The 19,769-nt window shown below is 36.0% G+C and overlaps 1 protein-coding gene across 5 annotated transcripts in view; it reads left to right on the top strand.

Annotated features, from left to right (window-relative positions):
• Positions 1-19,769, top strand: part of WDR11 (WD repeat domain 11) — a 72,730-nt gene that overhangs the window by 39,240 nt on the left and 13,721 nt on the right. For all 5 annotated transcript variants that reach the window (XM_073354200.2, XM_073354199.2, XM_073354202.2 and 2 more), the window contains exons 12-19: positions 2,250-2,356; positions 8,677-8,752; positions 10,766-10,874; positions 11,193-11,317; positions 11,841-11,988; positions 17,222-17,328; positions 18,581-18,695; positions 19,424-19,595. In XM_073354200.2, the coding sequence (XP_073210301.1) occupies positions 2,250-2,356; positions 8,677-8,752; positions 10,766-10,874; positions 11,193-11,317; positions 11,841-11,988; positions 17,222-17,328; positions 18,581-18,695; positions 19,424-19,595 (959 nt within the window). The remainder of the gene's footprint in view (positions 1-2,249; positions 2,357-8,676; positions 8,753-10,765; positions 10,875-11,192; positions 11,318-11,840; positions 11,989-17,221; positions 17,329-18,580; positions 18,696-19,423; positions 19,596-19,769) is intronic.

The following is a 19,769-nucleotide window of genomic DNA, read 5'->3' as shown; positions in this document are numbered from 1 at the left end:
TTTGTGTTGGACAGTTATGCTCCGAATGACCAGAATTGGCATAATATGTGTTGGATTCAAGTATCAATGTGAAGCTTTCACTTCGCCATATTTCAGTTTAGAAAAGCAAGAGCTGTCCTTTCCAATGATTCATTTATATGTAATATATGATATACTATAAATCAATTTTGAGTTAATGCATTAGCATTCTATTACTCTAGGTAAAAATACTAATTCGGAACTCATAAATGTTGAATTTTAGTGAAGAATTTATTTTTAAATGATATAAAGATTAAATTGATTAAATGCTTTAATTATGTTCTGATGCGAAATTGATAATAACTTAATTTTAGATACCCGTTAATAAAAAAAATTCCACACATTGGGTCCATTCTCTCTCATAATGGTCAAATACCTATGAAAAAAAAGCAGGAAGACGCCTTGCCTATATACAAGGCAATGGATACAGTTCTGCTGAAAGTGTTGTTGGGGCATATTAAATTCAGCACCTTTTCAGCTTCTCTTTATTAACCTTCCTCGAAGGAAATATTTTGTTACCATTACTGAGATTCTTACATGTTGGCACCTTAAATGCACAAACTGATTTTGTCAGCAAAGTGTGTGGAAAAATCAAAAGTGTGTGGAAAAAATAAAAAATCAAAGTGTGTGGAAAAAATAAAAATTTGGGGTTGAAAATCACATTAATTTTGGCTTTTTTTCTTTGTGATAATAAGTCTACTGTAAAGTGACAGTATTCCTTCCCTGGCTAGATTCAGCTTGTTATCCACCTAAGGATTTAAAAACTGTAAGAACTTATAACTCCAGTGATCAAAATCTTCATTTCCCTTGAAAGTGCGCATTGATCAGAGCTATAGACTTTAATGGTAAAATAGCTTCTAAAAAGTGCTATTTATACAAAATCCATGAACCTTACATTTTAACAAATAGATGTAGTCTACAAAACCAGCTTAGTGTAACTCTTAATTGCATCAGATAAATTGATAGTAGTTTTATGACAAAGTTTTGTAGAAAGGAAATATTCCAGCAAATGAGACGTCATTACTGATTTGCTGTATTAAAACTAGAACAGTTGTCTTAATTAGTGCAATGAATTATTAGTTTCTTCAAGATTGGTTAATATATGCATATGACAATAACAAATAATTATATTGCTTCGGCAGTGCAAGCATTTATAAAGGGAGGGAAATTCTTAGTTAATCTGGGTGTCATGGGATTCACTAGATCATTATTAACATGGACAGATGGCCAAATGGCATAAAAGGGAACAGCAGTAAAACTAATACTTATTTGATAAGTCTGAGCTGATGACTAAAAATCTAGAACATGCTTCTGTTCTTTTAAAGATGACTGAAAATGGCCACTGGGAATAATAATGAATTATAATTACTCTGTGGTGTTTCTATAATGTACAACAACTTTTGAAGAAATAATACAATTAAATTAAATCATAGAATAGAATTTGGCAACAACAAAGATTTGTTGGGCCTCCTAATCCACCTCCCAACCATTTCAGAATATTCCCTATAATATACTAACTGCTTATATGCAAACACAAAATGTTACATGTTTACATGAGACTGGAGTTTGTCAGGTCATCATACTTGTTGTATGGGGCATTTTTCAAATCTGTTTGGTTATTCACTCTCTCCTCTCTCTTCCTGTGTCCTTGATGTTGATAGGAAGGGAATGTTACCACCTCTACTAATTCCTGGCTGCTTAGAAGCATGCAAATCCATCCTGGCTGTCCTGGACTGATCTGTTTACCCACACAACTTTGTGTGCCAGATAGAACAGGATGTTCTCATATCAAACGTCTGGGTTTCATATGGCCTACATTTATGGCCCACTTCTACACTGTGGTGAACATGTTCTGCTCCTTGTAGTTACAGCCATAGCTTGAGATTTTGGGCAAAACTTTCCTACTGTTCCTCGATCAAAACGTCTTCTTGACCCAACAAGAGACTGTGTCAAGAAAATTGTGTCTAACGCTGTTTGAAAATAAAGATCTTGCATTAATATCACTTGATAACTGCATTTTTTTTATTTTTATCATACATGTAAATGCACATGTATCCTGCTTTTCACATTTTGTTTAAATAAAAAAGTTTCTGTAAAATATAGAAAATTAGCTATGTATTTGTTTCAAAGTGTAGAATAAGCTATAGAGTAATTCTGCACTAATCTAGAACATTTTCTAGGCTCTCAAAAATTTCTGCTAATTTGCTCCATGTACTCTATTCTGGTGACAGGGGCATTGAGTGGACAAGCTTGACTGGTTTTCTTTCCTTTGCCACATCAACGCCCAACAATTTGGGATTGGTAAGGAATGAACTGCAGCTGGTTGATCTTCCAACAGGTTAGTCTCTCGTGAGACATCTGTATAGATTATGCTTGGGAAAGTGGCTGTGACAGAATTGCTTGTTGGGGCATACCCAGATTTGTATCTGACTTCAGTGACAAATAAATTATGCTTTATCCTGTTGTCATGGCAGAGATAACATATCTAAAAGGAAATGAGCTGATTCTGTTCTTCCTTGTCCAACCACAGGGGTAAGTGCCTGTCAGATCTGTGCAAACTTACTGAAGGTAGGAGGTTTGCTCAAATATCTCTGGTTTGGTCCAACCTAGAAGAATTACCACTTATCAGCAACAGAGTCAGCACTGCGTCAGCCAAGACAAAACATGTTGAGCACCAGTTGTTATGTAGCCGTGGATAAGACTGTCTCCAGATGTATTTTATCCATGGATTTCTGAAATGGTGCTGAAAGTGGTTTGTCTTGATCTAAACTTGCATTTATGCCATGTGCAGCTGAAATGGTGCCGAACCCTTTAATGATACACATCAGTGAATGCATAATTATTGTACTACACGCCAGGTCACTGAGAGCAGAATTTGGCCTAAAGAGCCTGTGACCTTATTTGAAAGAGCAGAACTCAACTTTCAGATCCCAATCTGAGTTTATAGAGCTATTGGTTTATAAACAAGAAAAGGTTCTTTGATCAGGACACACAGGCACATGAACGACAGACACGCAGAATAGATTTTAAACAGCAAGCCACAACTTTGTTATTTTAACAGTGGGAAGAGGTGTTATGTATCCCCAACCCCTGCTGTCACATATCAGACATTTAACTGAGTCTGGTGGAGGGTTACAGGGCTCCTACCATACATAAGAACTGCCGTACTGGGTCAGACCAAAAGTCCATCTAGCTCAGTATCCTGTCTTCCAACAGTGACCAATGCCAGGTGCCCCAGAAAGAATGAACAAAACAGGCAATCATCAAGTGATCTGCCCTCTGTCACCCATTCTCAGCTTCTGGCAAACAGAGGCTAGGGACACCATCTTGCTCATCATGGCTAATAGCCATTGATGGACCTATCCTTCATGAATTTATCTAGTTCTTTTTTGAACCCTGTTATATAGTCTTGGCATTCACAACATCCTCTGGCAAGGAGTTCCACAGGTTGACTGTGCGCTGTGTGAAAAAAAATACTTTTCTGCTGCCAATTAATTTCATTTGGTGGCCCCTAGTTCTTGTGTTATGAGAGGAGTAAATAACACTTCCTTATTTACTTTCTCCCCACCAGTCATGATTTTATGGGCATCTATTGTATCCTCCCTTTGTCATCTCTTTTTCAAGCTGAAAAGTCCCTGTCTTATTAATCTCTCTTCAGATGTTAGCCGTTCCATACCCCTAATAATTTTTGTTGCCCTTTTCTGAACCTTTTCCAATTCCAATATGTCTTTTTTGAGATGGGGCGACCACATCTGCATTCAGTATTCAAGATGTGGGCATACCATGGATTTATGTAGAGGCAACGTGATATTTTCTGTCTTATTATTAATCCCTTTCTTAATGATTCCCATACCATATAACTAGGGCTGTCAAGCAATTAAAATTTTTTCACAATTAAAAAAATTAATCGTGGTTAATCGCATTGTTAAACAATAATAGAATACAATTTATTTAAATATTTTTGGATGTTTTCTATATTTTCATATATATTTATTTCAATTACAACACAGAATACAAAGTGTACAGTGCTCACTTTATATTTGTTTTTGATTACAAATATTTGCACTTTAAAAAACAAAAGAAATAGTATATTTCAATTCACCTAATACAAGTACTGTAGTACAATGTCTTCATAATGAAAGCTGAACTTGCAAATGTAGAATTATGGAGAAAAATAACTGCATTCAAAAATAAAACAATGCAAAACTTTAGAACGTACAAGTCCACTCAGTCCTACTTCAGCCAATCGCTCAGACAAACAAGTTTGGTTACAATTTGCAGGAGATAATGCTGTCCACGTCTTGTTTACAATGTCACCTGAAAGTGAGAAAAAGCATTCACATGGCACTGTTGTAGCTGGCGTCGCAAGATATTTACGTGCCAGATGCACTAGAGATTCATATGTCCCTTCATGCCTCATCCACCATTCCAGAAGATATCCGTCCATGCTGATGATGGGTTCCGCTCGATAACAATCCAAAGCAGAGCCGACTGACACATGTTCATTTTCATCATTGGAGTCGGATGCCACCAGCAGAAGGTTGATTTTCTTTTTCGGTGGTTCGGGTTCTGTAGTTTCTGCATTGGAGTGTTGCTCTTTTAAGAATCTGAAAGCATTTTCCACCCCTCATCCCTCTCAGATTTTGGAAGGCACTTCAGATTCTTAAATCTTAGGTAGAGTGCTATAGCTTTCCTTAGAAATCTCACACTGGTACCTTCTTTGCGTTTTGTCAAATCTGCTGTGAAAGTGTTCTTACCACAAACATGTGCTGGGTCATCATCCGAGACTGCTATAACATGAAATGTATGGCAGAATGTGTGTAAAACAGAACAGGAGACATACAATTCTCCCCCTAAGGAGTTCGGTCACAAATTTAATTAATGCATTATTTTTTTAATGAGCTTCATTAGCATGGAAGCATGTCCTCTGAAATGGTGGCCGAAGCGTGAAGGGACATATGAATGTTTAGCACATCTGGCTTGTAAATACCTTGAAACACCGGCTACAAAAGTGTTGTGAGAACACCTGTTCTTGCTTTCAGGTGAAATTGTAATTAAGAAGCAGCCAGGTTTGTAAATGTAAACAAACTTGTTTGTCTTAGCAATTGGCTGAACAAGAAGTAGGACTGAGTTGACTTGTAGGCTCTAAAGTTTTACGTTGTTTTGTTTTTGAGTGAAGTTATGTACCCAAAAAAATCTACATTTGTAAGTTACACTTTCACGATAAAGAGATTGCACTACCGTACTTGTGTGAGGTGAATTGAAAAATATTATTTCTTTTATTTATCATTTTTACTGTGCAAATATTTGTAATAAAAATAATAATATAAAGTGAGCACTGTACACTTCGTATTCTGTATTGTAATAGAAATCAATATATTTGAAAATGTAGAAAAACATCCAAAATATTTAATACATTTCAATTGGTATTCTATTGTTTAACAGTGCTAATAATCATGATTAATTTTTTTAATCACAGTTAATTTTTTGTAGTTAATCGCGTGAGTTAACTGCGATTAATTAACAGCCCTACATATAACCAGTAACTCAGAGTAGACCCACTTAGGCTCACCCTTAGGACTGAGCTCACTTCTGAATCTCTACCTCCTGCCACTTGTGGGGCAGTAGAGGTTACCAAGAGAGGGCCTCAGTCTGCAAAGACTTCAGGTCTCTCCTTTTTCCCCACAGGCAAAAGGACAACCAGAAAAATCCTGGATCTCCTTTAACTCTGAAAGTTGGTCCCTTTTACCTTATCCATTCAGGCCAGCAATGAACATGGTTGCTGGCAGGCACAAGAGGCTTAAAATGAGGTGGTGGCCCACAAGAGCCAACTGGCTAGTTGGTTTGTCAGCCAGTGAGAAGACAGTGGAGCTGGGAGTGGAGAGGGCAGCCACTCCACCATGCATGGGCTTTTGTATTCGCCCCTCCCCTGGGCACTGTGAACGTCCCCTACAGTCCATTGAAGATCCCTCTGCCATTAACTCCCTACTTACAAAATAAGCATGTTTGATATCAAAGTTACTGGGGAAACAAATGATACCCCAAAATGTGATGGTTTATGGTATAGTTTTACTTTAAAGTAAAAATCTAGTTTGTGACACATGTATGATGCTACATTATAAGCTGATATTCTACTGAAATTAATGTTCATTCTTGGTTTTTATATAAGGTTATTATTTAAAAATACTTTTTGAAAATAAACTTGCTGTATATATGTAATAGATATTTTAACACTAAGTTGTGGAGAGTTGAGACAGTTTAAAACAATGCATTGCAAGTTCTTTCTAATCAGCTTGTTAGTAAATTGTCTGTTGAAAGCTCTTTGGCCTAGTTGTCAAACTATCAAACACCGAGGGCTCAGATGGGTGAAAAATGCATCTGTGATCTTTGAGTTTAACGGTTGCACAATACAGAGCAATTTAATTTGGAAGATTAGAGAGTTTCTAGGAATGGGAAGCACTTTCACTAATTTTAAATTGTTTTAAAATGTATAAACCTAGAACCATTTAATTTCTGATTGAAGACCCTGAGTTTTGTAACACACCAATAATTCTGAATTACTTTATGTAGCATGCAACAACTTTTAAAATGATATAAAAGTACTTTTCTAATTTTATAAGCACTTCTAAGGCATTGCACAAAATAGCTGTTTATCTAACTTTGCTATTGCATTTTTTTTAATCTTTTATAAAACCAAATGAGCAGTAAGGAGAAAAGAAGTGGAAAATATATTTGTGACATTATAGCTAAAAGAAATTTGGTTTCCACTAAACTTTTTATTCTACAGAAATTCCTAAATAGTAACATCAACTTCAAAAAAAAAAAAAGTAATAAAAAGACTCAAGCTTTCCATAAGCAGCTATGTTCTCAAGTAAACTGAATTAGCTGTGATTTTATCAGATGCTGACAATGACTAACCTTCCCCTTTTGTCCCTTTAGTAGCTTCCTAGAGTAGCAGTCATGGACTTCCCAATTTACTATTTTATCAGTAGACCTGTAAGCACTAGAAAAAGAGTCTGCATGGAGGGTTGAAAAAATGTAGCCCAGTTGTGCCTTTTGCTAAAGTTGCCGTTATATCTTTAGTATATTAATAATGAATGTTTAGAGAACCTGAAGGTATTTTTTCAGTTATGAAGAAAACAAACTTTAATATTCCACACAGGCAGACTTTTTGCTCTACTGCTTATGATTCACTGCTGACTTCATATACCCCATACATGCTTGGCTATTTTAACTAAGGAGGAAGTCTGCAACCATAGGAAAAGTACTTCTGGGGGAATTGTGCACCAAAAAATTCTGCACACAAAATTCTGCATATTTTATTTGTCAAAATAACAGAATATAACCATGCCGGTTTCAATTATTTTGGAAATTTATTTCAAAATACTTGTCAGCAAGTATGTCTGTAACAATACAGACAACAAAAAAGGTTCAGGAAATGTTTTTTTTTTTTTTTTGACAGATTCCTTACTAAGCATATTTAATATGGAAGTTTGAGTAATAATTCATTTAAACTACAATACAGAAACATATTTTCTGCACCTCTCAATGCAAAGGCTTGGCGGAGTCAGGGATGAGAGAGGAGCCAACAGAGAGGGAAGTAATTGCTGGACAGGAGCCTCAGAGTGAACCTGGAGGGTTGTTGGGTGTGGGAGTAGGAGAAGTATGGAACAGGTGTTTTTTTCAGGGTGAGGGATAGTTAGGGAGTTGGGGAGCCTCCCCCATGCAGACCCTGGCTGACCCCAGCCTCTCTCATTCAGTCGGGTACATCTGCCCCTGTGTGTCCCTGCACCCTCACTCCCTCCTGTCTCCATGTGACCCTGCACCCCCACTCCCATTTAGCCCCTGGCTCAATGTTGTCACCTCACAAGCTCCTGTGCCTCTGCTCCAATCTGTCCCCCACACTAGCCCTTCTGAACCTCGGTCTGTGTGATTCCCCAGCAGCCCTGTGTGCCCCACTCTGTCCATCTGATGCGCCCCCTCCTCCGCCAATATCCCATGTCTCCTCATCTGACCCTATGGGTAGGGCACTGTGAGTTGGCTGGGCCACTTTTGTTTAAAACACCTTTAAGTCTATGACACTAGACAGTTGTATAGGTAATATAAAGTTTTGCTGAGAAAGGACAGCAAGTTTCATTATTGGTATTCAGCAGTGATCACTTCGTTTTGAAAGTTACACATACAAGCCATCAGGAATGCAGTGATTCACTGAGTGTAAATAAGTTAATACTTCATTTGAGAAATACTTATACATTTCTTATATTCAAAAGGAGTTAAAAAATACAAGGGGAGAATATGTTTTTGGTATGAAAATTGAAATCCATTCAAGGTTTCCTCGTGGAGCAGTCATTAAATAGATATGAAATATTGTCTATGAGCCACAACTCAACTAACTCGCTGAGATGTCAGTATTTGCATAATGCCAATCATGCATTAATTCCAGTTGTTCCACTCTGGAAGTGAGATTGTTGTGGGGTATTTTCTCAGGCAATAGAGAGTATATTATGTTTTAGTGTCTTGAAGGCAAATAAAAGATGAATAACAATGTGAATAGAGAAGCAGGGGATGTGACAGGTCAATTACAGGGGTTTTACTTCTTTGGGGTTACTATTTTTTATTCCCCTCTCTTTTTTTCCCCATATAACTTCTGTATTCTAGGCAGGAGCATTGCATTTCGTGGGGAAAGAGGCAATGATGAACCAGCCATTGAAATGATAAAGGTGTCTCATTTGAAGTAAGTAGATCAGCCTTGTAAAGCTCGTGTTATCTAGTATTGAATTTTCAGGAGATGCTTGTAACAGACAGAAGTAAACTGGGATGAGGAAAGACTCTGCACAAGGAAAAGGTGGAAAAGAATATGCAAATTAATCAAAGGAAATAATCTATTTTTAACATATGTTTGTTACTGTAGGCTTTTATTAAAATGTGAATGTTTGTGTAATGGATGTTTTCACAAACTTCAAAATGCCATTGGGTGGCTAGAATAATTAAGGAGGATTTTCATCTAATAGTTGTATTTTGATGTCCAGGGCCACTAGAGAATGGTTGTTATGAAATATTTTTTCATAGTTTGGGTTTCTCCATGAGTTTCAAGGTCTTTTTAGAATCTAAACCTTAAATAAAATCAGAAGGTCAGGGTTGCACATCGATCTTCATGTGTTTTGCACAGCATTTAACACAGTTAGGCCCTGAAATTGCCACCACAATTACAAATTAGCAGGTTCAGTCTGAAGATGTAGACGATTATTAGGTGAGACCAAAAAGAAACAGTTAGACTGGCAAGAGATTAAGATGGGTTAGGAAAGAGGCTATAATACCTTCGGTTTGAGGGAGAAGGTAGAGTTGATAGCTTACAGAATATTAAAGTGTGAATTTTACTTTTAAAATGTACAATGTGAAAAAACAAGGAAACAGCGTGTATCCAAGTCATAAAAAGTTACTTTGCAAAAGTCAATTGCAAACTGTGGTGTGACAGAAAACTGCCCAGAAAACAGGGAGTTAACTCTAGAAGGGTTTCTCTGCACCTGCACATGCCCTTATGGGAAGGCAAAGATCCTGGACTAGAGACTTGTAATTCTCCACAGGATGAAGGCAGGAAATTCCTTAAGAATAACGTTTTGGAAGGCAAAAGTGGCAAATGAATTAGTAGTTAGAAGATTCCATGTCCATGTACTGCAGGACTATGGTGTGAAGTCTTCTGATTTTTTTTTCTTTGTAAATATAATTTAAACAATATTGGATTCAATATAATTCTATAAAATGTTTTATTATAGATTTTTTGTTTAATATAGCAGACAGCTTTCATTATATAATAAGCATTCAAATATGAAGACCTTACAATCTAGCCTTGTTCTCAGCAGAATATTATCTTCAGTAGGGGGAGAGCATAAATTCTATAGCTAGGTAGTCTTGAGATCAGATTATCCTCATTTTATTATGCTAGAACAAAATCAGAATAGCAGAATAAGTATTTTTAAAAGCCCATTTAGGTAGCTAATCTGTAAACACAGTTGTGTTTTCTTGTATTAATATTTGTACAATGAGAGTCTGCTAAACATTTATCTCGGGTAAATGAGTTTTTGTCAAATCAGTATATACTACTACCAGCTCTTCTTTGCTTTAGCAGACGGATTTAGAAATGAAAAATTCTTTCATTTAAATCTTAAAAAAAAACAATATTTACTGTGTAGTATAGATCCTGGATTGGCTGGGTAAGAGATTGTTGCAACAGCATCAAGTTTAACAAATTCACATTTTAATTCAAATTTTCTTCTCATTAGTCTCCATATATGTCAGGAACCTTATGATAACAATGTTTTAAAATTAATTGTGGTTTATGGATGTATATATATCAGGAAATGGTAATATGAGTTTATATATCAGTTTTTGCAACAGTTTTCAAAAGTAATTCACACATACCATGCACTACTAAACTATGATAGTGACCAGAAGTTTTGGATCATTTAGTTTCTAATTCTGTAATGAAATCTAGACATTTGTTCCCATGAGAAAAGTCAGAGGGGTTCTGAATGGGTGCAGCAGTCCAGTTCCACAGAACTTGTTGCGAGATCGGGGCAAGTCTAAATTTGTTCAGTGTGTTTTCGCCCTCTACTTAAAAAATAAAATTAAAAAAATAATAATAACCACCCCACACAGATGCACACATCAGCAACATGATGCCAGTAAGAAAAGGTAGAAAATACTTAAAAAATAAACTGGAATGTAATAAAGGTCTCATTTATTTCAGGCAGTACTTAGCTGTAGTGTTTAAAGACAAGCCTCTGGAACTCTGGGATGTCAGGACGTGTACTCTTCTTAGAGAAATGTCAAAAAACTTCCCTACCGTGACTGCTTTGGTAAGGAATCCAATCTGTTGCTTCTCATTTGAAATGTAAATGGTTATTAAATTTGTATATCTTGAAATAATATGATTGTTTTTTGTATTTCTCTAGTCTACAAACACAGTCTGACCTATCTCCCCACCCCTACTCTTCTCTCACAAACTAGGCTATTAAGGAGGGAACCCTATTTTGAAAAGATGCCCTTCTAAAACATAGGTTTGGGGGTTTTTTTTCATAAAAATAAATCTGTAATTGGCATCATAATTATTAATCAATAAAACTAGGAAGTAAAAGGGACATATTTTCCATTTTCCTAATTAAAAATTCTCACAGGAATGGTCACCTACTCATAACTTGAAGAGCTTGAAAAAGAAACAGCTTGCAGCTCGTGAAGCCATGGCCCGACAGACGGTTGTGTCTGATACAGAACTTAGCAGTGTAGAATCTTCTGTGATCAGGTATTGCCCATCACTGTCTCGTATGATATGGTAATACATCAGTTATTCTTCAGATAAGTTCTCTTACTCTACAGATTGTCACTCGTTAATAGTGCTGTTTGGTACATGCCATCCAGATGCTCTCCCATGATGGAGGTACCTTGAGCTGTCCCATTAAAGCAACTTTGCAGGCTCTTTTGTGCCATTTGAACAGCACAAAGGAGCCAAAGAATGGGCCAGAGTCTAGCACTTGAACATGGTCCCTTGATTTCACTGCTGAGCAAGAAAAGTTATCTCAACAGACTTTAACAACATCCTTTAGTGGCCTACTTCTTGAAGTCAAATTTTAATTTGCCACTTGTTAACTGTAATAAGTGTATAAACCAATTTGTTATTTCAGGACTTATGTAGACAATTCTCAGGGAAAATACTCCCTACCAATCTACTGTCTATTTTTATGTATTTGTTGATTGGGGTCACAACCTCTTATATCCATTTCAAGAAAAAGAAAGGTCACCTTTATCTTATTATCTTTCTCTTAAAGCTTATTACAGGAGGCCGAAAGTAAATCTGAGCTGAGTCAGAACATTTCTGCCAGAGAGCACTTCGTGTTTACAGATACCGATGGGCAGGTTTATCATCTCACGGTGGAGGGAAACTCGGTAAAAGACGGTGCAAGAATTCCACCTGATGTGAGTTCGATATTTTTGTCTCATCAGTGCTGTCGTTTGTTTTCATATTTACTGTTGCAGAAAATAGCATGACATTAATATTAATAGGGATATGCATTTTAATGGCAAATATTTACCAGAAATCAATAATTGGAAACATGAAACCAAAAATATAAGATGTAAAACATAAACTAAAATTACTGGCTTTAAAAAAAGGACACTTACAATTTTGTAGGACTATATGATTTTATGTAAATATTCAAACAGTGCTCTTATTTACAAGAGCGCATTAATTTGTTATATATGTGATCACTATATTTACTTGGAAAGAACAATGGAGGATTTTTGTTCATTGTGTCCCTGTTTTGCATAATAGTACGTAAACGAGGGAAGCTGTATGCAGATGTTGAAGGTGTCTGAATTCTTATGGAAATAGTAAATACAGCATTTGGAAAAAGGAAAACACTCCATTTATGCTAGCTATAGAATGTGTTTTGTGTCTGTCTTAGACTTCTGTACAGGTATACACTATCATATTTGGTTTAAGAAAACAGTAGTTTCACCTATGTATGATGAGACAAGGCATTAACCAATTTGATCATATAGTAGGCATCTGATAGCAACTGCTATAGATAACAAAACTATTTCCATTGTTTGCCCAATTAACATAACCCAAAAAAGCAGCACATGTTTTGAAAATTCTATGCATGTTTTTCACATGAGAGATTTTTTTCTTTAATTTTTGAGCAAAATACTTTTAGCTAATTTTGATTTTGCAGATACTTTGTTCCACTGCTTTGTGGGGAAATGGGGGCATATTCTTTCAGACAAGACAACAAAAACAGCTGAAATTAAATTTCAAATGTGGTGTAACCATGGTCCTCAGTGAGCACTGGCGCCTTTGCTTCGTTTGAGGGTGGAAACACTTTTTAAATAGTTTGTATTTATAAAGCATTTCTGAGACCTTTTTTTTTTTTTGGATAGAGTGGGATGTATGGAGCAGGTGTTGGGCATCTTTGGTCATTTGGATTTTTTTAAACCGAGCCTAATGAAGCCCTGCCCATTTTGTGATATAATTGCACACTTTCCCCATAAGACCTGACCAGGGTGATGATGTGTCAACTTTGAAAAGTTGACTCTTAAGCATGAGATCTCTTTCTATTACTTTTAAAAATCACAAGGAAAATAAAAGTTAAAAAAAAATATTTATGCAACATTAAAGGCTGCACAGTTAATTTTTACACTTCCTGACTATGATTCTGATATTCCAACAACAAAGTTAACTTGGACATGTAGTATTCCCGTTTTTCTGTTTCAATGTGTACATTATATATTTGTCATAAGATGCATGCCAGTAAACATACAAGATGTTCAAAATGAACAGGTTGATATTTCTGTTGGAGCCTTAGTTTGTGCATTGTGTGACTTGTGATTTAACCATTCATCCTTAACGTTTTACTAAATGTTTAATTGCATTTAATATGAACATATTTAGCCTTGATTCTGTAAACACATATGAATAACTTTAAATGTATTAACAGCCCTATTTAGCTCAGGGGAATTATTCACATATGTAAAAATTTAAGCACCTGTGTAAGTGTATGTGGGATTGGGGTCTAAGTCTGTTTTCTCATTTTCAGTGGGGACCGGTACATCAGTCATAGCCCTGGAATACAAGATTTGCAACACTAGATCAGATTACTCGTCGATCAGTTCTGGTAGCGTTCCTCTGGTAGTGGCCAGTAACTATTCCTTCACAAGAAAGTGAAGCCTACCTTTTGCCCAAAACACTATCACATGCTGCTAAACAATTGTGCAGTGCTGCATGTTAAATGCATGTGATGGGGTTTAGGATAGGGAAAACGTTTGAGCTTTAACTTGAACCAAGACTTGATTGAATTTAGCTTATAGTGGCATGCCTAAGTACAAAATGTTGTTACTGGTCATAGTTATATATTTGAATCGGAGCTATGTAGTGGCAATGAATTTCCATTTATTTTTATTTTCATTCTTAAGATATTTTAGGCTGCAGATGTTCTGTTGGATTGTTCTTTTTGCTAATAGCATGTGCATTACTACTTACTTAAGGGCCTATTGCTGAAGTGAATGCAAATTTGCCTTAGTAAGGAGCACAGAATAATATCCTATGGTTCAATAGCCACGTCTTAATTTTTTTTCTTCATGGGACAGAAAAAATAAAGTTCATGTACAACCTTTATGCAGTGATTTAGTGGCTAAACCAATGATCTCTACAACCCCTCATAACTATAAGTGACATGTGTGACATTCTCAGGTTAGCCCCCAGTGGCTAGTAGTCAGTCTTACTAGGCAAAAGTTTCATGGTATAGTTGGCAATATAGACTCTGAAAAGGATTGAAATCCAAGATCACACTCTCCTGTGACTCCTAAAGTAATTGGTTTGCTCTAGGAAAGATGAAGTCTTCCTTGTTGAACAGTTAATGGAGCTTGCCCTGCAGGTACTTACACCCTATCTATTTAAAAAACCTGTTTGTCTTCAGACTGCTTCTTAAAAATACATGTTGCAACCTTAGGAACCCGAATATTTCTCCATTTGACACCTCTTATCCTATACATTTCAAAACATTTAAGTAACATTGTTAAATGTTACTCATTTTATTATCCCATTCTCCTTGTTTAGGTCAGCAGTCAAAATATTACAAAAATCATTCTGTTCCATGTGACAGGTTGTCTGTTTTCAGAGATAGTGGCAGCTTTCACAAAGAGAGACCAGGTATTAAGGATCCAGTCTTTGATGGCTTTAGTAAATAATTTAGAGCAGACTTGGGCACAGGGGATAGAAAAAAACAATGGAAAAATTGCTGTTTTATTGTGTGATTTCTTTTCCTTGGGATTTAATGAAAAATTATGTATTTTCAGAGTACATTTGCAGAATTTAGGAAATAGGTGGTGAGTTTTTACCTGCCATTACATAAACAAAGCATTTTTAAAGACAGAGGTCTCCTGAAATATTTTTTTAATTTATGTATATTTTGTGCATGTATATATAGCTATAACAATACAAACAAAAGTTACCCATATAATCATACAGATAGTGTATGATATTTATGTCTGGTAACTTAGACAGCAATTTTAAAATATATCTGAGCATTACAAGTTGACTAGGACAGAACAATTTTATAGATGTTCTTCATATACTTTGAGTTTTAGCTCAAGATAAAAGTAGTTCACTAGAAAGTCTAATGTTACTGGATTATGCTGAACAAACTTTTTAAAGTATTCCAGACCAGATGTCTCTTAAGAATTATTTTTCTTTTAATTAATACCTCTCCACAGATTAAATGTTTAGGAGTAAAGCAAATACAAAATATTGGGATAAAGATACTTAAATACACACAAATCCCTGACCTATTTCTAGAGGTGTGCTAAAGCCACAAAATCTGGGTTTCAGACAGTCCAAAGTTCAGATGCATGGCCTTGGTTTTGGCCAGCTCTTCATCATTTTTGAATAGTGACCCTAAGCTATGGTTCATGACAGACAGTGGTAAATAGAACCCTTGCTGATGGTCCATGCAGAGTTGACCGGATGTATGGTGCTGAATCTCCTCGTTTTCAGCTTCTAAATTTTATTAGAAGAAGCTATAACTATTTCAAATATTTTTCTAAAATTACTTTTCCATATCATTGTCAGAGGAAAGAATGTGGTCCCATAACACAGTTTAAGATGCAGTCCAAATTATGAAAAAGCTTGACAACCCCTATTTTAGAAGATTAAATGACTGTTAGTTCTCACTTTCACTTTACAGAGGTTATAACAATCAAATTAGAATATAGGTTCCCTGACTCTGTTATGGTTGCAGTGAAAAAGGCTCATGGGAGACTATAACACACTACGCATAGCTCTGTGTGTTTCTTGCTTATGGCTGCTACCCACAGTGAGGCAGGAGTCTTTAAGCATTGGCACTGTCTTTGCCAGACAGTGGATTTAGTGACCCAAGATCTTGGATATTTTTTTTTTTTGTAAGCTCCTATCTTCAGAGACAGTTTTACAGGTAAATAATACATTATAACCTGTCAAACAAGGAGAAAAATGTTTGCAGACACTTTTTAGTCATAAGTTTGGAGGATGTCACTTTTCATGTTATATGATGGGTTGTTTTTATATCAGTAAATTTGTGGAAAACCTAACTATTTATCTAGATACTTACATGGACCTCGTCACCATAGAATCTGAGCACCTCAGTCACTAATGAATTTTGTCTTCATATCACCCCTGCGATTCCCATCTGAGACATAGGCAGATTAAGTGATTTGCTCAAGATCACACAGGAAGCCTTTACTGAGCTAGGAATTGAACTGAGGTCTCCTGAGTTCAAGTCTGGTAGCCTGTCCACTAGATCATCGTTTTCCCTACTTCTGGGGCACAACAGAATTATTGGTTGGAAAATGCATTATCTGAGTTACACGTAACACTTTTTCAATCATGGTTTTTACATTGTGACCTGAAAAAAACAAACAAAAAAAACTTGAGACCAATTTGTAGAACAAGAAATATTAATATCTAGGTGCAGACTAATTACAGCTTTTGTCATTTTAGATTAAAATTTCATGTTATATTTCAGTGTTCAAAAACTGAATGTTGCCATCTAATAATTAACCTTGGTATGAGTTTCTCTTAAGTTAATCATTTGTTCAGCGGTAATTTCTTTTGTAGTGACATTCAAATCGTGAATTGAACAGAAAGGGCTCAGGTTCACTTCAGATTTGTAATGGGTCAGAGCTCTCTTTTTGGGACCTTTTAACAATTTTTTTGCTTCTCTGAAGTGCAGCCACTTTCCGGCATCAAACATGAAGGCTCAGATAAATTTATCTATCAAATTGGAATCCTCTTATTTCTATTTCCTAGTATAGTTTGATAATTCAGTCCTGTCTAGTTTGATAGTTCAGTCCAGTCCTGTCTTGGGGTTTACATGCAGCTAGGGACACAAAAGCTTTTCATTGCTTTAAAACTCCAAATCTTTCATTGCTTTAAAATGAAAATACAAAACACTTCATTCAGGACAAAAGGTCTTCAAAAATATGATGTGGCAGATTCTGTTCTCTGACCCAGAACAACTCCATTAAATTCCGCTGAATTTCTTTGTTGTAACAGAGAAGAATTTGGCCCATTAGATTTATCTATTGTGGAAAAAGAGGAAATATCCATACTGATACATTTATGCCGATGTATGCTACTATTAATTACAGTTTTATTCTTCTTCTGAAATACTTGCAGGGAAGCATGGGTAGCGTTACTTGTATTGCATGGAAAGGAGATACGTTGGTTCTTGGAGATGTTGATGGAAACTTAAACTTCTGGGATTTGAAAGCAAGAGTATCCAGGTATGAGTGTGGATAAAATCTTACTTATTCATATGAAATGAAGGAAAGGTAAAACTTTTTTATTTCTTTTTTTTCCCTCTGCAATAGACGATTGTGTGTTGTCTGAGATAACTATTCAAGATTGTATTTTTAAAATGAAAATTCTCAGTCATGTCCTAGCAGAGAGTGATTAACCAGAGAGATATTGGGCCATGTTAATAGATTTACAGCTCCCATGCCAGAAGGTACCTTTGTGATCATTTAGTCTGACCTCTAACACGGGCCATAAAACTTCCCCAAAATAATTCCGAGAGCATATCTTTTAGAAAAACATTCAATCTTGATTTTTAAATGGTCAGTGATGGAGAATCCACCATGACCCTTGGTAAATTGCTCCTTTGTTTATTTACTCTCACTCTTTAAAATTTGCTCCTTATTTCTAGTCTGTATTTGTGTCGCTTCAATATCTAGCTTTTGGATCTTCTTGTGCCTTTCTCTGCTAGAGTGAAGAGCCCATTATCAAATATTTGTTCCCCATATAGGTACTTCTAGATTGTAATCAACTCACTCCTTTCTTCTATCTGTTATATGATTTTTTTTTTTATAGCTGCCTTCACTTACCCCTAAACCAGGTCTTTGTTTTTTAACCAATATGACTGTCTTCCTCAGTGTGGGATTGTGGCTTTTTGGGCATCTAGTAAAGTTTCCTTAGACCATTCCCAATTATCATTCACATTTTTCTGATTAAATTCTTCTTCCCAGCTGATCTGGCTCATAATTGGTTTCAGCTTTGTGAAATTGGCCATTTTAAAGCATCAAGTATATACATCACTGGTTCAGAAATTATAAATGTGATCAAGTCATGATCACTTATACCAAATTCACCATTAATTTCTGGTTCTGTGATATAGAATGTTCTCACTAGTGTAAACTGGTATTGTTCCACTGACTTAAATGAAATTGATGATGATTCACACCAAGCAGAGAGCTTGCCTGTTATGTTTAATCCAAGAAATCTTATTTCATTCTAAATTTTGATAACTAATAGTATTAAATGTTCTCCCCTCCCATGACCACTTTTTTTTTTAATAGCGCTGTCAATTTTTGATATTTTGTGGGGCTTTTGCTAATCTATTTAGGTAGCCTTGGAAGTTTAGTTCTACAAATTTATACAGGATTAAAGTGTAAATGCTTAAGGGAGAATTTATATTAACAACTTGTGGCATATCTGTTCCTGAGAATGAAATTGAACCTGTTGTCCTTTTGTCCCCAGGGGGATCCCCACACACCGAAGCTGGGTGAGAAAAATACGCTTTGCCCCTGGGAAAGGAAATCAAAAAGTAATAACAATGTACACTGATGGAGCTGAAGTTTGGGACACAAAAGAGGTGCACATGTATTTCTTATCAGTATTCCCGTGTGTGCAAAATATGCTGCTTTGAATTAGAGACTGTCAGGTGCCCAAGCAATCTGATTAAAATAATACTTAATCTGTTGCTGACATTGGTATAATAGTTACCCAGCCTTTCACAAAGGACTTTTCGTTTTTAATTTTTTCAATCTGTTTTCACTTGAGAAGTGCCTTTCATTATGAAAGCTGACACTCTATTGAAATGTACAATTTTACTACTCTTCAAGTGAGTTTGAGTTGTATATGTTGTTTTGAACTCTCACTTATAAGTAGAAAAATCTCCCTTCCAAAAACTTTATCAAAGTTTAATGAACATCTACATTTATGGAATTGTAAAGTTGTCTTATCTTCAGAGCTTGGTTTTAACTCACTTGAGGATATGAGAAGGCCAGACACTTATATTAACATTGGCCATGCTTCTCCTCCTGCAAGAAAAATCTGTATTAGGGAAAATGCTCTTAAAAATTCTGGGATTCATCTTACGTAGTTGGAATTGCATTCCTCCCTCCAGAGGTCCATAGACACTTGAACTCCATGGATTTCACAGGCAGAGTAGGCTATGACCCTGTAATCCTTTCCCCGAGGAATGATGTCTGAGGAATGTTCTTGCGAGTTCTGTGAAACGCCTCTGGGAGGCACAACACAGAATCTTGACCAGTGTGATTAACAGCATTACTAAAAGCGAAAATGTCTTAATGTTTCAAGGTGCAGATGGTAAGCAGTTTAAGAAGTGGAAGAAATGTCAACTTCCGAATACTGGATGTGGATTGGTGTACCTCAGACAAAGTGATCCTGGCATCAGATGATGGGTGCATCAGAGTTCTAGAGACAACTATGAAGTCAACATGTTTTAGAATGGATGAACAAGAATTAACAGGTCTGAGAGATCTCAAGAGTACCTAATGCTCATGTGTTTTGAATTTTCTCTTTTGCTGCAGACCACAGTATATTTCATTTGGAAGGGTGTGCAAAATAGTCTTTACTATTTAAAACTGTCAGTCTAAGACAGAAAATGAGGTAGCTTACAAACACCAGAAACTTTGGGAATATG

This window comes from Lepidochelys kempii, chromosome 7, assembly GCF_965140285.1.
Source record: "Lepidochelys kempii isolate rLepKem1 chromosome 7, rLepKem1.hap1, whole genome shotgun sequence".
Lineage (NCBI taxonomy): Eukaryota > Metazoa > Chordata > Testudines > Cheloniidae > Lepidochelys > Lepidochelys kempii.
Note: the sequence above shows the minus strand (reverse complement) of the source record. Positions and strands in the feature narration are given on the sequence as shown.